The 16917-nt window shown below is 40.3% G+C and overlaps 1 protein-coding gene across 1 annotated transcript in view; it reads left to right on the plus strand.

The window, feature by feature from the left end:
• Positions 1-16917, plus strand: part of MEGF6 (multiple EGF like domains 6) — a 2184612-nt gene that overhangs the window by 508936 nt on the left and 1658759 nt on the right. Inside the window, exon 3 of the mRNA XM_044062967.1 lies at positions 5866-5991. Coding sequence (XP_043918902.1) covers positions 5866-5991 — 126 coding nt within the window. The remainder of the gene's footprint in view (positions 1-5865; positions 5992-16917) is intronic.

Below are 16917 nucleotides of genomic sequence, written 5' to 3' on the forward strand. Positions count from 1 at the left end.
CCCCCTTGTGGAGTGGGATAACCGTCGCTGTGCACCATTCAGCAGGCACAAAGCCTGAGGTGAGGCTATGATTGAACATGGTACTTAGGTGGGGTGCCAGTTCGTTCTGTAGTTCATGTAGAACGCAACCTGGGATGTTGTCTGGTCCCATGGATGCTGTGTTCTTGGCTTTGAAGAGTATGTTTTTTACCTGTGCAGCCGTGATTACAGGAACTGTGCATTCTTTTGGTATAGAGATGGGCTCTTTAGGGGGTGAGGGGGGGTAAAGTTAGCATTGAACCTATCTGCCAGGATGTTGGCAATATCAGTTGGGTCTGTATATTTAGTGCCATTGTGCTGTAACTCAGAGCAGATCTGAGTGTTGCCATTGAGATTCTTGACATAGCTATAGAATGCTTTGAGGTTGTCTTTAGAATCAGTGGCAATTTTGTTTTCATAACTAGCTTTGGAGGATTTTATCAGGGATCGCAGCTTCTTACTGAGGCTGACCAGGGAGCTCCTCCACTCATGGGGTTTTACTCTCTTTTGCAACAGTTTCTTCCTTCTGTTGTACAGTTTATTTATGGCAGGGGACCACCAGATTGTCTTCCTTTTTTGGAGGTTAGTGTCTTGGTTCTGTTTGGGATAGCATGATCCATGCACTCATGTAAGTGCTTATAAAGTGCAATTGTGTAGGATTCAGTAGTCGTAACTGTATTGTCCATCTGCATGGGTGTCATGAAGTTCACCACTTAAACAAAATCTTAGCATGAAGAAAAAAACGTACATTTAATCCACCTGTGCACCCTATTATAGCGAACTATGAGAAGTGTTGAATGCAAGACATTTACCAGTATTATGAAACATCTAAAAAGAAATTTTACAATCTTAGTAAGGAAGAGATGGAATTGTTAAATGAATTGACACAATGACACTTTACAAATAATGAAGCCTGGCAAAGAGGATGGTATGATGATGGTAAACAGTGAGGAATATGATCGTGATATGATATCAACCTTGTATGATACTGAAAAGTATGAAATAGTGTCTTTAAATCAAATTAACATAACACAAACGGAGGTACAATTATTGTTGGAAGATTTTTTTGTACAAGGGGGCTATTAATGAAGAAACATATGAATTTTTGGTTAGCAAACATCCCGTCATCCCTTCAGTATTTGGAATACCCAAAGTAGATAAGAATATCGAAAAGCCCCCTTATAGACTCATAGTAGCAGCTATGAATAGTATGACATACCCTTTAGCCATATTTGTAGATAGGTTAATTCAAAACACAATGAAATCCATTGAGTATATTTTAAAAGACTCCTGGGATTTTCTGAGAAAAATAAAACAGGAGTATTACTCAGATGAAATAAGCTTTTCTACTATAGATGTTGTTGATCTTTGTTTCTTCTATCCCACACAATGAAGGATTGAACTTGTTCCGAGATGCAGTTTTGGAAACAACCAGTCTAAATGTTACATTAATTAATTTTGTAATGGACATTATGGAAATTATTTTAAAGAACAATTACATGTGTTTTGGAAACAAATTTTTTAGACAAGTTAAGGGTGTGGCTGTGGGGGCGAATTGTGTCCCAACCTATGCTAACCTAGTAATGTATGCGTGGGAGAAACAGCATGTATTTACTTTGGGTTTTGATCAGTACTGGTTTGTTTAAGATTTTTGAATGACATTTATATTTTGTGGAAAAAAACTGGTGGAATAAGGGACAATTTCGTAAAATCAATCAACAACAATAATTCCTTTTTGAGGTTTACCTGTGACCATATCGATGATTGTGCAAATTACTTAGATGTAACTATATTTAAAAACCAGGTAGAACAAAAGTTTGGTTCTAAATTATACAGGAAACCAACATTTTCCAAAAGTTACTTGGATTATAAAAGTCAGCACCCTTTTTACACTAAAAATAATATAGTGAAGGGGTGGATTGTAAGAGCAGCAAGAATGTGTTTGGGCATCTCTTTACTTAAAATAGAGCTGGGAAATCTTATTACTATGCTTACAGAAAGGAAATGCCCAGAAAGTCTGTTATTTGAAATTGGACAAAATATTTTGAATAAATGGGGTAACAAGTATATCCCTTTATTGGGTACAGGTGATGTAACCACAGTTAATGCCACTCCTTGTGATAATTCATTTTCAAATTCTATGGTTATACAGTGTAGTGGAGACACTACTGCTTTGAGAGAGATTATGACTAAAAATTGGGTCATATTTAGAAGTAGTGTTGAATTACTGGAAATTTTAGGTCAAAATCCTATTTTTGTTTTTAAAACAGGTCGGAATTTAAAAAATTATTTTGAACATCCGACAAATGTGAATAGTAGAACTACTGATGGAACTCAAAAATGTGGTAGATGTAACTATTGCAGTTATATTTTACAAAACAGAACAATGTCCGTAGGTAAACTGGAACAGTGTATTGGCTTAGACAAAGGGAATTGTGGCAGCATTGGTCTTGTATATATTGCATGAATGAATTTATGAACATTTGTATGCCATAAAAAACAAAGATGAGAATAACGCTTTATATAAGCATATATTTATTTGGCAGTTTGGAAAAATTTAAAAGGGATGACAAGGGAGGCTTTTGGGAGAATAGTGTAGAGGAATGTGAATTAAAATGGCAACTGAGGCTGAATACAACAACTTTGCCTGGTATTAATGAACACACATTTATTTTACCTGTACTAAAGAAAAAAACAATCATTTTATAGTAATTTAAAGTGGATACTTATTGTTACTGTTTCTTTAAGGCAGTGAGTATTTCACATGATAATTTTAAATGCTATTTAAATGATGTTTTAGTTATGTAAAATGACTCTAAAGACGTTCTATATGTTTGGACGAAAGCGCTTGATCATTTTATTTTTGTATTAAAGTGCTTTTTAACTGCTTAAATCCTCTCCGGACCTTATTGGGAATTATACATCTCTTTAGCTTTTGGCTTGATTACCAGTTATATTTTGACTTCAGTTGCACACTGGTGTTTTTGTTCTTTCTAGTTTTCTTGACAGGCAAAAGCAATCAAATGAGTTTCAAATGTGTTATTTTGTATAGTAAATCTTTCAGCAGATGTTTGACTATAAAGCCATCAAGTTTGAAACATTTTATTTGAGTTTTTTAGTAAAACTCCTGTCAGAGATGCTAAAAAAATAGTGCTGTTAACTGCTCACCATCTTGGCCATGCCCCCAAAAAACAGTATTTCTTTCTGTTTAGCATTCAGCAATGTCTGCTAGTGATGGCGAATCAGGCATTGGCTGATATACTTTCAGTCAGTAATCATTTATTCATGTAAATAGATTTGACAGTGCAGTTCTTTCAGTGTAGTTGAATGTGTGTTGTGCAAATAATTTCTAACTATCTTATTCAAAATTTAAAGCAAAAAAAGATTTCTTTGTTAACTTTTCACAGTCCAGATTGTCACTGGTCTTCAATATGCAGCTCGTGTGTCTAAACATAAGGTACCTTGTGTGAAATATGCATACCAACAGAGGCATTAACAAAATAATGTGGAAGTGGGTGCTACACAGTAAAAATTATTGTAAATGAAGTCATAAGAGGTTGTGTGAAAGAGAATTTATAATGTGAGACTCTCCTGATTCTGCTCACTAAATAATGTAGACATTCAGAAATGGCATCTGTGAAATATAACCTATATTTATATTTTGTAGGATACAAAAGGGATTCACTTACAGGGAGGACAGAACACCCATAAATCAGACACTTTTTTGTGACAGAAGAGATTTGGAGAATAAGAGTCAATGAATCTTTATTTTCACTGAAAGTATTTTTTTTTTCATTTGTAGTAGTCCCATTCTGTGGTTTTACTCTGAACAGCTTAGCAGTGCCCTTGACTGGATTTAACTTTTGAGAATCCGTCTTGTACAGTGTGTTATGTGTTTATCCGGGTCTGCTTCACATGACTGAAATTTCATTTCACTGAATTTCATTTCATCGAGACCATAATACTGAATTTTAAAAATACTGAAAACTCATTTGACTGAATCCCATTATACTGAATTGCAAGCCATAGACATGATATGGGTTTCCCTTCTCCTGTGACTTGCTTGTGATAAAAAGAATTACAGTAAATTATAGTGGTGATTGGCAGAATACCGATAGTCGTGTAGTAAGTAGTGTAGTGTTTGTAAATGTGGGTGTGTCTGTTTACATTTTTATGGAAAGTATCCCAAGTAATATGGCAGATGTTTTGTGCGTTCTCAGCAGTAGTGGCAGCATGTACGTAGACTGCTGTAAGGTAAGTAAAAGGTATATGCCCTTTTCCCCACTGTAGTGCGATCCTGGAGTTAGTATATATAGTTAGGGGGTGGGGGTGTAGCCCCCCCACCTAGTTTGGTTTTATATCATCTGTTTTTTGTTAAGAGGGTACGCAAGTGTTTTTTAAGTTCTGGAAAACATTAGTCATTGGTGTTGTAAGTATCCATGTCTAATGTTTACAAGTTAACATTTTGAAATTTAGCATTTTAAGATTTCAGAATTATGAGTTTCAGTCAAGTGAGTTTTCAGTATTTTGAAAACTAGGTATTTTGGTTTTGGTCAAATGAAAGTCAGTCAAATGAAATTTCAGTCATGTTAAGTAGACCTATTTATCCTTCCTTTGCAACATGTTAATCTTTACATATATGGTACTGAATAATGCCAGAAACCTACTAGTGCTATGTAGCATACTAAAGATGGTTTATTTAAGGCAGCAACCCACATATCCCAATGATGTTAATCTCTTACACCTTAGGTATGTAAAAGAGCTAATAGCGTACAATTCTTAAAGCAGTATTTCATACATGAAGTTTAAGAGAAGGTATATGTAAAACAAAGAAAACCCTCAATAAAATTGTGCATGACTGGTCCTTTGGAGTATGTAAAATACTCAAATTTGCTTTACTTTCTTCTTCAAAGATTATCTTGTAATTCAGCTGCATTGTGTACTGTTGCTATTTTGTTGCAAACCTTTTATATCTGAAGTCTGTCCTCACCATGTCGGCTGTGTTATAATGCAATGGCCACCATAATTTCTTCTCCACCTGCCAACCATCAGCCCCCTGCAACCTATAAGCGCATTCATTCTTTGTAGAGGAGAGAGCCATCACTGTTCCATTCATTCCTCCATGAGTCAAGAGAAGATGACAGGGTCATCCTTACAGCAGACATCAGGGTCTCCCACCACCTCAGTAGCTCCTAACATCCCTTGGCAGCTTCTGAGGGATACTAGGACTGCCAGTCTATGGGGAGAAGCATGCAGGCTTTCCCATGTGACTGCCCCCTGTCCTGTGTGGCAACATGTCACTCTGGACAGGACTCATGGAGTATACCACCTAGAGCTCCAACTGGGTGTCACTCCAGTGATGAGCCAAGCCACCTTCCTTCCCCCTGAATGGACAAACTGTATGCATCTCACTGCCACCACCTCACCCAGCTCCCTTGCCTACTAATTGAACATAGATCATCTGGGTCACATTTAGGGCTTTATTCTGGAAAATGGCATGGATGGTTAAGGCTGTGAGCTGTAGCTCCTGTGGTAAATGATTTGATTCCATCAGTCTTCATTTGCTTACTGTTTGACCTTGAGCAAGTCACTTAACCAGTCAGTGCTCAGAGATAACTGGGAGTGTGAGCTAAGCTCTTCAATGGTCCCCTGCACTTCAAACCTAGTAACAGCCTAAAACCTATTTCTTAGCACCATGGGAGAAGGCAGTGAGGGACTTCGTAGTTTTGAAATGAAACGTATAGGTTTGCCTACTTGCAGAACATTCCATCAGCATTATTATATAGCCTACAGGCTTTGAATTTGTGCTCCTTTGACTTAACCGTCTCTGTCTTTGTTTTATTACAGCTTTGAAGTCTTGTGCAATAAGCAATGGTGGTTGCCAGCACGATTGTGTACAGCTCACTTTGGCACACTACCAGTGCAGATGCCGGCAGAACTACCAGTTGAAAGAGGATGGCAAGCACTGTGAATGTAAGTACCTGGACCCCCCCCCCCCCCCGAACAAGAATCAAAACGAATATAACATGATAGCAGCTGAAGTGGGAAGGTGTACTTACATCTTATTAACCTGTTTATTTTGTAGCCTTTGCTTTTTTACTGCTTTTTTCAAATGCCTCACCAACTGAAAAAAATTGAAAGAAGTCAGAAAAAAATTATATTAAATTCATTGGCAACTTTCTCATTGTGGTTATTATTAAAGAAATTTATATCAAAAATGGGTTTTTTTTCACTTTTGTTTTGTTAATTATTACTTTTTCTTGTCATGAAATACTTAACCTTTACTTATGATTTTGCATCATTTTCTGTATTTGAGATTGAACTGTATATTTAGCGCAAGAAGAACATAGTGATACTGTTCTTTGTGTATTGGCTTATTGCAATGGGCTAAAGACACGTTTATTGTGCCAGGGGGTGGTTAACCATTTGACTTCCATAATTTATTGTAAACTTGCATTTTGCTAGTTGTATTTTGTTAATGGCTTATTTGTCCTGACTGGCTTACACTGCATCAACCCCCCATCTGAGCAATTAGCAATGAAATGGAATCTAACTGCAAGGTGTTTTTCCATAGGTTCGTAGGTTCATACTATGCTAACAACAACCAAGGCCTTTACAAGCCTAGCAGTGCAACCCAACCCAGTTTTGTCCCAGAGTTCTTTGGACGTCTATATGGTAGGGTATGTTAGTAATCAGGTAGCTAAAGGTTATGTGGAGGGGGAGTATGTTAGTAGGGGATTAAATTATTTACTGTCAAACTCTTCCATCAGAGACATGGGGGCCAGGCCTGGGGTGAATTTGTGATTTCCCATCCAATGATCAAGGTTTCATTTCAACTGGGGAGCTTATTCCATAATGCAGTGATGCTTTGAGACACATATCAGTACCTCCAGCAGGTTCTATTTATGTTACAGACAAAAAGTTCAAGTCCTTAGATCTAGTATTTCTGGTGCTGTTTGTCTTGCAGATGTGCAAGAGATCCATCAGAGCTGAATCCGACTATGCCTTACAATACATGACAGGCATAGATTGCCTGTCAGTAACTAGTAGGAGACTGAGTACAGAGATAGGACCTTAAGGCAATCTGTGTAGGACAGGGTATTCATACCCTGGATTCTCCTGGTGAGGAACCTTTGAGGAGATTCCAACTTTTGCAGGTGTCTTGCTAGATAGATACCAAAGGGGGCACTACTCGATGGGTCTGATAAGGGCTGAGTAGAGTGGTACTTCCATACCTTTGCTTATTAATTCATAGGTGGGTACTAGGCTATCTGCCCGAAGGCATTTATAAGCCTAGCCAGAATGTGTTGGCTTTCGCCACGCCCTTAGATTAGTTCCCAGTGCCTCTGTCCAGCAGACCCACTGAAGTGATCCCCGGGGTAAACTTTCTGTTTCCCATCCACTCGTCAAGGTTTCCCTTGAAGAGTGTTAGCGAGAAGCTCTGCCTAATGTAGATTGCAATCTTGTTCCGAAGCAGGGGAAGTCTCTGGGACAGGAATCTATCCCACCAGCACGTTCTATTTATTGTTGTGGTGAGGTTTAGATCCCTGGAGCGTGTGGCTTGAGGGGATAAGGTTTTCTTTAGCTGGAGCATGTACATCAATTCTGGGTTGGACATGGCCTTGTATGTCAGGCAGAGATCACCTCTGAGTAGGCGGCATGCAACCGAGTACAGCTGGAGTTTCTTCAGTCGAGCTGCATAGGGCATCTGTTTGAGGCGAATGATCCTCTTGGGGAGGTACTTCTGTGGTCTTTCCAGATGTTGTGGGTGTCTTGTAAGGTACATCCCAAATGGGGCACTGTACTCTATGATGGGTCTGATGAGTGATGAGTAGAGGGGCACAATGACCTCTTTTGATCTGGATGCGAACTCTTTTGTGATTAGGTGGGCCACATAGAAGGATTTTCTAACCACTTTGGCAATGAGATTATCAAAGGAGAGATTACTATCTACTTGGGTTCCCAGATCCCTTATTACGTTTTCCATATTTGGGGTACTACCACCTATGTGGTAGTTTGTGGGTACTTTTTTTTTCCAAAGGGGATGACTATGCACTTTTTGGCATTTAGCTTGAGGCCATGATTTTGACACCAGGTATCTGTCTCAGTGAGACCCTTTTGGAGAAAGTCTGTGTCAGCCGGAGAGTCAATTATAGTCTCTAGTTTGCAGTCGTCTGTGAACTTGATCAGCCATAGTCCTCCTGTGCTTGCCTGTACCTCTGAGAAGTATATGCTGGACAGAAGGGGTCCTAGGACTGAGCCCTGGGAAATGCCACTTGTAACCGGTTTAGAGTCGGCCCTAGCTCCTGCAACTGTCACCATGTGGGTTGTGTCCTTGAGCCAGTTGGCAAACCATCTTGTGACATAGGGGTTTATTTTTAGGCTGGTGAGTTGTCTATAATACCAGAATGGGGAATGGTGTTGAAGGCTTTTGCGAGGTCTAGGTAGGCTATGTGTACCAGCTTTCCCTCATCTATAGGCTTGGTAACTGTCTCAAAGAAGTCCACCAGGTTTAGGGGGCATGATCTGCCCTTAACAACGCCGAACTGGGTAGGGTCCAGTGTTTGGAGGTTCCCAATGTTTCTGTTAATGAGTTCCATGAAGATGCGCTCCATAGCCTTGCAGACCAAGCTAGTCAGACTTATAGGGCAATAGTTCCTGGGGTCTGTTGTGGCTCCACCTTTGTGGAGTGGAGTAACCATTGCTGTGCGTCACTCTATGGGTACGTAGCCTGTTGAGAGGCTGAGTTTGAACAGTGTGTTTAGGTGAGGGGTTAGTTTGTCTTTGAGCTCATGTATGACGCAGCCTGGGACACCGCCCGGTCCCATTGATGCTGTGTTTTTGGCTTTGGAGAGGGTTGTTTTAATCTGAGTGTCTGTGATTTCAGGGGCTCTACATTCTTCTGGTATGGTTATGGGCCCTTTTGGGGGTGAGAGGGGGGGGGTGAAGTTTGCACTGATCCTGTCTGCCAGGATGTTGGTGATATCGGTCAGTTCAGTGTATTTTGTGGCATTCTGCACTAACTCCGAGCAGATCTGAGCATTGCCACTTAGATTCTTGACATAGCTAAAGAATGCCTTGTGGTTATCTTTGGTGTCCTTGGCAATTTTTCTTTCGAAGCGCACCTTGGATGATTTTATGAGGGATCGTTTCTTGCTGATATTGATCAGGGATGTCTTCCCTTCTTGGGATTTTACTCTTTTCTGTACTAGTGTCCTCCTTCTGTTGCAGAGCTTGTTTATGGCAGAGGTCCACCAGACTGGTTTCCTTTTCTTGCAGGAGTGAGTCTTGGTTTTGCTTGGGATAGCACGATCCATACATTCTTGTAGGTGCCCATAGAATGATTTAGTAAAGGATTTTGCAGCTTGGACAGTGTTATCCTTTAGCATGGGGGCTTTGAAATTTCCACCTCGATCTTAAGTAATGTGAAGTTTACTTTTGAAAAGTTTTTCATGGTGGTTTCCTTGTTCGGAGGTGGGGGCAGAATGTGGATATCCAGAGTGATTTGTTTATGGTCAGATCTAACCAGCGAGGGGCTGACCTCCGGTGTGGAACACTGGTCGCCCATGTTGGTGGTGACCAGGTCCAATATGTTGTCACCTCTGGTGGGAGTGTTGACCAGTTGGTCCAGGGCATTTGAGTTTATAAATTCTAGGAAATGTTGAGCAAGTGAGTTAGTACTTGAGTAGTTCTCCCAGTTAATGTTTTGGTAATTGAAATCACTCAATATTAGGGTGTTTAGTAGGATCTTTATGTTTCCCAGTGTTTCCAGACACGCGGAATGGGGGTCCTAGGACATGGTGGGTGATCTGTAGCAAGCTACAATTTGAATTGCAGTTTTGCCCATTGTTAGTTGCACATGGATGATCTCTGAAGCATCATGCTGTGCCACTAACCTGAAGGTATGGGTATCCTTGATGAATATGGATACACTCCCGCCTTTTGTACTTCGGTCCGGGTTCTGTGGCCGAAATGTATGGTAGTACAAGTTGTAGCCTGGTAGTGCTGGGGTGCTCTCTGGAGCCTTAAACCAGGTTTCTATTACTGCACAGATATTGATTTTCTCCATACTGAGGAGTGCCTTGAGTGCATGCATTTTGAGGTTTAGACTTCTGGCATTGAGTAGCATTACCCTCAGTTTTTTGTTACTTGTGCTATTTACGGTGGTGGGTTTCTCTTTTGAGCCTTGCCTAAAAAAGGCACTATGGGGGTGGTAAGAGCCTTGGCCAGTGTTCGAAAGCCTAAGGGTGACAGGTGCAAGCCATCTCTAGCGAAGCAGCGTGGCTTGTTGAGCATGTCATCCCAAGTGGACAGACACTGGATCCCCTTTGAATGACACCAGAAACTTAGCCAATTGTTGAAATTGATATTTTTTTCTTTATACCATGATATCATTCTTGGTGAGGGCAGTATGCTACTCAGGGTCAGGGTCATACCGGCTTAGGCTATGTGATCAGAGAGCTCTTCCATGTCTCTTTTCATGTAGTCCAGGGAGGTACGGCTCAGGTCATTCACACCAACATGGACAATGACAGAGTCATATTTGTACTTGTTGTGGAGTGACCTGAGTGCTTGTGTTATGTGGCGGATCCTGGCACCTGACAGGCAGCTAACAGTAACCTTCTCCTTATTCAGCCTAGTGAGTGGGACATCAGTGTGCCTGATTATAGAGTCACCTATCACTAGTATGTTGGGTATGTTATTTTAACTTAAGGGCTGTGATTGCGTGGCACATTGGTTTTGTGAAGTATGTGTTTCATGGTTTATGTTGGGGGGGGGTGAAGGCTGCTTGGATGTCTGCTTTGGAGGTCTCTGTTGCTTTTGCAGATTTTTATTTAGAGCCTGTGAGTATGTCTTTGTGTATTTATGTGTGTTTTTTGCCAGTGCTGGTTTAATGAGTCATAGTGAGACTGGTGGTATGATACAAGTATTTCCCTTCTCCTCTTGACTGTCTGATCCAGTCTTGGGTTGAGAGAGCTTAGCCTCCAGTTTAGCTGTATAATTGCATCTCTCGCATGTATTAGTGTTTGGTGGTAGGAGGAGAGGGTTGTCTTTGTACATGAGACAGTTGTAACATTGCCTCAAAATGCCCAGATTCACCAGATGGACTGGAGAGTACACCTGAAACTGCCCTTTGGACATGGCTGGATAGGTACAGTGAACTGTTTTACTTAATGGCTGGTAAGGTCGAACAGAGAGCCTTGTCCTTCTGTACAGTATAGCGGGGTCTAGTGCTAGGGTTTATAAGTGTTTGCTATGAGTTTTGAGCAAGTGCTGGGCTGAGAAATTAATGGCTTGAGTGCTTAAGTTGAAAGTTTGTCTAGTTCCAAGGGTAAAATTGAAGAGGAGACTTTGTGGAGCCGGAAATAGTTATACCCTAGCTAAATGGTGCTGCCCGGCAAGCAAAACCGGGCAAATGTGGTTTTTATAACAGGGAAATGAAAGAGATAGAAATTATCCCAAAATGGCCAATAAGCTACTAATTTCTGGGCTGAAACCACTTCTCCAGGGACAGATAGGCTGCTCAAAGCTCCCCTCTCTCACATGTGAACAGAGAAACTTCCTTCTATCCAAGTAAAGTATGGGCAAACAGAGAGATTTGTAACACAGCCCTGAATTCACCACTAACCTGAAAAGAGGACTATACTAGCTTAGAAAGGTGGGAAACAAGTATATTTTTTTGTTTTTTGGTTTTTTTTTCAGAAAATAAAGTAGATACAATTAAAAAAACATAGATACAATAAAAAATGCACAGAAAAGGATACTTATTGTTATACATCTCAGATCAGAGTTGTAGTCAATGCCCCTAGTAATAAAGTAGGAAGAAACACAAATGCATTAAAAGCAGATGAATAAAGTGCAGTTTTTTTTATATATAAAACAATAGAAAACGAACAAACTGATTTAAACAAGTTACCCAATTAACCAGAAAAAAGCTCAAAACTGAGCCCTGTTCCAGCAGTTTTCAGTCAGAGAAGTTCTGACTGCACACTCCTGCTACAAGGGTGCAGGGGAACCTTCTCCAAAAAAAGATGGCCTGGATCAGTGCTCATGTTATACAAACAAAGCTAGATTCAGCAGGCCTGAATCTGGTCTATGCTACAGCAACAAGGCACACCAATTTGTAAAAGAAACAGTTCAAATAATCAGGCACAATAAGCCTGTGACCAGAAATTCCCAGCTCAGAAAGGCAGAATCCAGCCTCTCCTCCTTCAAGAGTGCAGACCACAAACCTTCTTAATGTAGAATAACTGTCCTGAAGCCCAAGTGCTTAAACCAGATCTAATACACTTTTAGAATAGCAGACACTGAGTCTTCAATCAGCAATTCCCAGATTAGAAGGATGTAAGCTACCTGTTCTGCCACAACAGTGCAGACCACAAACCTTCTTAATGTAAAACAACCGGTATGAAGCCCAGGTGCTTAAACCAAAAGAGTTAGAATAACAGTTACAATTTAATCAGGCTACTACCAAGCAGTAATAAATGCAGCAGAATAAATACAATTGAGTACTTTTAAGTGGGTTGGCCTTCTCAAATCTTCTCTCTGTATTAAGTAGAGTGAACACTAGACTCAGAATATGATCTCACTGTACTCGGTTAAGTGAGAAAATGAGATGGACTCAGGAGGAGTGTTCAAATACAGACTTACAGGAAACTAACCAAAACTAACAACAAAACAAGAACAGGGATGGTGGGGGAGGAAGTAACTGCAGAGAGAAACACATCACACTATATACAGTGAAACACACAATTAGGTAACAGAAAAAATGAAATACAGTACTTTTAAAACTGCAAGTTTGTACTTAACTTCAGCTTCTAATGCAGGTGATTGTAGCCAACCAAGTCTTTCAGAAGTTGAGCATAAAATGAAATCTCAACCTTTGTGGCTAGCACTTAAAAGTACAGAGGAAGCCCTCTAGGCTTACAGTTAAATATCAGATAACAAAGAAGTGAGAAGACCAACACCCCCTCTTATAGCAGAGGGACACACAGCACACTATATTCAGTGAAACATACAATTACGTATCAGAAAAAATGAAATACAGCATTTTTAAAACTGCAAGTTTGTACTTAACTTCAGCTTCTAATGTAGGTGATTGTAGCCAACCAAGTCTCTCAGAAGTTGAGCATAAAATGAATTCTCAAACTTTGTGGCTAGCACTTAAAAGTACCATGGCTATGAATGAGGGGAAAATGGTGCATACCTCCTACCTTGACCTGGCCAACATGGAATGATTTTCTTAGTGTCTTCTCTACATCTTGGTTAACCACCAGATTACTGTTTACATATGTTTCCAGGTCCCTAACTATCGGGTCAACTCTTACAGATGTTTTATGGATGAAGTAATTAGCTTGGGCAAACTCTTTCCCGAGGGGCACTATAATGCATTTCTTTGCACTGAGTTTTAATCTGTGGCTTTTGCAGCAGTCATTTGTTTGTGCTAGACCCTCCTGTAGGATGTTGGTGGCATGGGAGAAATCTATGGTAACTCCCAAATTACAGTATTCTGTGAACTTGGTGAGACAGAGATCTTTGACATTATTCTCAACTTCCATGAAGCAGATGCTGAACAGGAGCGGGCCCAACACAGAGTCCTGATGTGCTGTACTGGTGTTCACTCTCTTGTTGGAGGTGGTCACACCAATCCTGACTTCTTAGGTCCTATCTGTGAGCCAGGTCGCCATCCAGTTAGTTATGTGGAAAATTTATGCCTAGTTCTGAGAGTTTGATAACACTACCTGAGTACGGTATTATATCAAGCTCCTTGGGCAGGTCAAGGTAGGAGGTATGCACCATTTTCCCATCATTCATAGCCATGGTGACCCTCTTGAAGAAGTCTACCAGGTTAAGCAGGGAAGACCTTCCCTTAACAAAGCCAAACTGGGAACAGTGTCTGTAGGTTGCTAATGTCCTTGTTGATCATTTCCATGATAATTCGCTCCATAGCTTTGCATATTAGAATTGTCAGATGATGGATTTGAAGTTCCTAGAGTCAGTTGATGGTCCACCTTTATAAAGAGGGATGACCATTGTGGCCCTCAATTCACCTGGTATTTAACCTGTTTTTACTTTGTAGTTGGAGTGCCTCAAGTGATCCTGCTAGTTCATGTTTTAGGTTATTTAGGAAGTCAACTGAGGATATTGTTGTGGCACCTTTAGGACCTGCTCCATGTTATTAGTTGGGGGAATATTCTAGAAAGGATTTCACAGGGGTAGTGGGGAGTGAAATTACAGCTAAATTTATCAGCCAGTTGATTTCCTATGTCACCCTGGTTAGTAAAGGTTGTGCCATTTATTGCCAGTTCTGCACACAGCAGTATTACCTTTGACATTCCTGACATAACTGAAGATGGCCTTGTGACTGTCCTTAGACTGGGAGGCTATCCTGACTTCATAATTGACGTTGCTGTGTGTTTTGATAAAGTCCAGGAAACATTATGCCTGTGAGTTCATGGACATTTCCTAGTCTATAGAGAGGTAGTTAAAGTCTGCCATAATAGCATATTTGGTTTGATGGTGAGTGCCTCTAGTAGGTCTAGGTAGGAGTTGTGAGCTTGGTGGGTCAAAGAGGACAACCTGTAGCTGGCCATTACATGGTAGAGAACCCTGTCTATAGAGATTTGGACATGGATGAACTCTGAGGCATCATCCTGTTTAACCAAACTAGAGTTGTATTTGCTACTGATGTAGATTGAGACACCTCCACCTTTAGTCCCTGTCTGTGCTGCTGATGATCTAAATGTGTGGAAGGCATTGCAGCCTTCCACTGCTGGAGTACTTTCTCCAGCTTTAACCCAAGTCTCAGTAACAGCACATATGTCTGCATGCTCTAGTGTGAGGAGAGCTTGTATGGTGTGGAATTTCTTGTTTAGGCTTCTAGCACTGAACAGCAATACCTTAAAGTTGCTTTAAGTACTTTTTTTTAATTTTTGCTATGTTGGTAGTCTTGCCATTTTGACATTGTCTAAAAAAGGCTAATGGGGATGGGTATAGTTTTAGCTATTATCCAAAAGCCCAAGGGGACAGGTGTAGACCATACTTGACAAAGCAAAGTGGTCTGTTAACAATGTCCTCCCTTTCTGGTAGATATTGGATTCCCCTGAATGACACCAGAAACTAAGCCAATTAAAATCAGTCATTTTCTGTTCAAACTGTGGCATCATCCTTGGTGAAGATTGAATGCTGCTCAGTACAAAGCATGTACCTGTCTGTGTTACATATTCAGAGAAATTCATATTGTCTCTTTTTATATAGTCCAGTGAGGTACACCTCATTTCATTTACACCCACATATTGGTACCTGTGGTGCAGTGACTTGAGAATATGTGTGATATTGCAGATCCTAGCTCCAGATAGGCAACTAACCATTATTTTTTCCTTGTCCAGCTTTCTGAGAGAAGTGTCTGGGTGTCATACAATAGAAACCCATATGACAAGAATACCAGGTAAAATCTTTCCTTGCCTTATGGGCTTTGTCCTTGGGGGATCATTATGTGTAGGTTTGTGTGTTGTGTTAGTTGCTGCTTTTTTTGTGTGCTTTAGTAATTGCTGAGGGTAGGTGTTATAGTTTGATGGCTTAGGAAGTCTTTGAGGTTTGTAGAGGCATCTTTTAGGTGCTTCAGCATAAGAAAGTCTACGTTAGTAGTGAGTGGTGTGTGTGAAGGATGTATTGTGTGTGTTTTCCTTGTTTGTAAGTGAGATTTTTAGCATCCATGGAAGTTATTTGTTTACATCTCTTGCATATTGTGTTAGTTTCGTCAAGGAATACAAGTTTGTCTGAATACAGCAGACAATAGGTACATTGTCTCAGGATGCCCATATCACTGAAGCTGGCCAGAGAGACATTATGAAATTGCAAAGGTCCTGCATTAGGGTTGAGCTATTATGATTTAAGGTCTTGGTTTTACACAGGTCAGCTGAGTGGTGTCTAGGGTGAAGGCTAGATGTTAGATAGTGCTATGATCTTAGTGCTGTATGACACTATCTAGCTTTCCTAAGTTAAGCTCCATGCAAAGACTTTCTGTATTGTAGGTTAAAGTCGTAAGTACTAGGCTTGCAACTACACAGCATACTGCTAACCACCACTGATTGGTGAACAGTTCTGCAAAAACAGGCCTAATATATAGTAGACAGGAAAAGCTGAAAACTAACTCCTGTGTCCTCTAGCCAATAAACAAAACTACACTTTAAGCTCCTTGGAGCACCTCCCAACTCAGAGATACAAGGTAAACACATTCTGCCACAATATGGATGATCCTGGAACTTCTTAATTTAAAAGCACAGAAAATGTAGCTCTTAAATGCAAATGCAGATTAATGCCCAACTAAGTCCCTAAAAAGTCCTCTGGCTGATGGATCAATGTCACTTTAAGTCTCCCTTGTCTGTTTCCCAACTCAGATTTTGACCAGGCTACTTTACTACTACCAGTAAACTAACAGTCCCAGTCTTCTTAATGTAAAAACACACTTTGGTTAGCCAAAAATGAAAATGTACCAACTAGCTATAACAGGTAATTGTCACTTTAAGCTCCCATGTGTGTTTCCCAGTTTGGACAGACTAGGCTACATTTCTACTCCCACTAGAATTGCAGTCCCAGCCTTCTTAATGTAAAAACACACTTTAGATAGACAAAAGCGAAAAGTTATTGGAAACAAATCAGATAACTAGCTACAAAAAGTAATTCTCGCTTTATGCCTCCCTGTGCATTTTCCAACTCAGATTTGACTAGGCTACCTTACTTCTGCCCACTAGAATAGCAGTCCCAGTCTTCTTAATGTAAAAAAAAAAAAATAATAATAATAAAAAAAAAACTTTGGCTGGCCAAAAGTGCAAAGGTACTAAAAAACACATAGACCCAACAGAGAACCCAAAAAGCATAACAGACCATACAAATGCC

This window comes from Protopterus annectens, chromosome 2.part1 (genome assembly GCF_019279795.1).
Source record: "Protopterus annectens isolate FY-2018-M chromosome 2.part1, PAN1.0, whole genome shotgun sequence".
Taxonomy (NCBI): Eukaryota; Metazoa; Chordata; order Ceratodontiformes; family Protopteridae; genus Protopterus; species Protopterus annectens.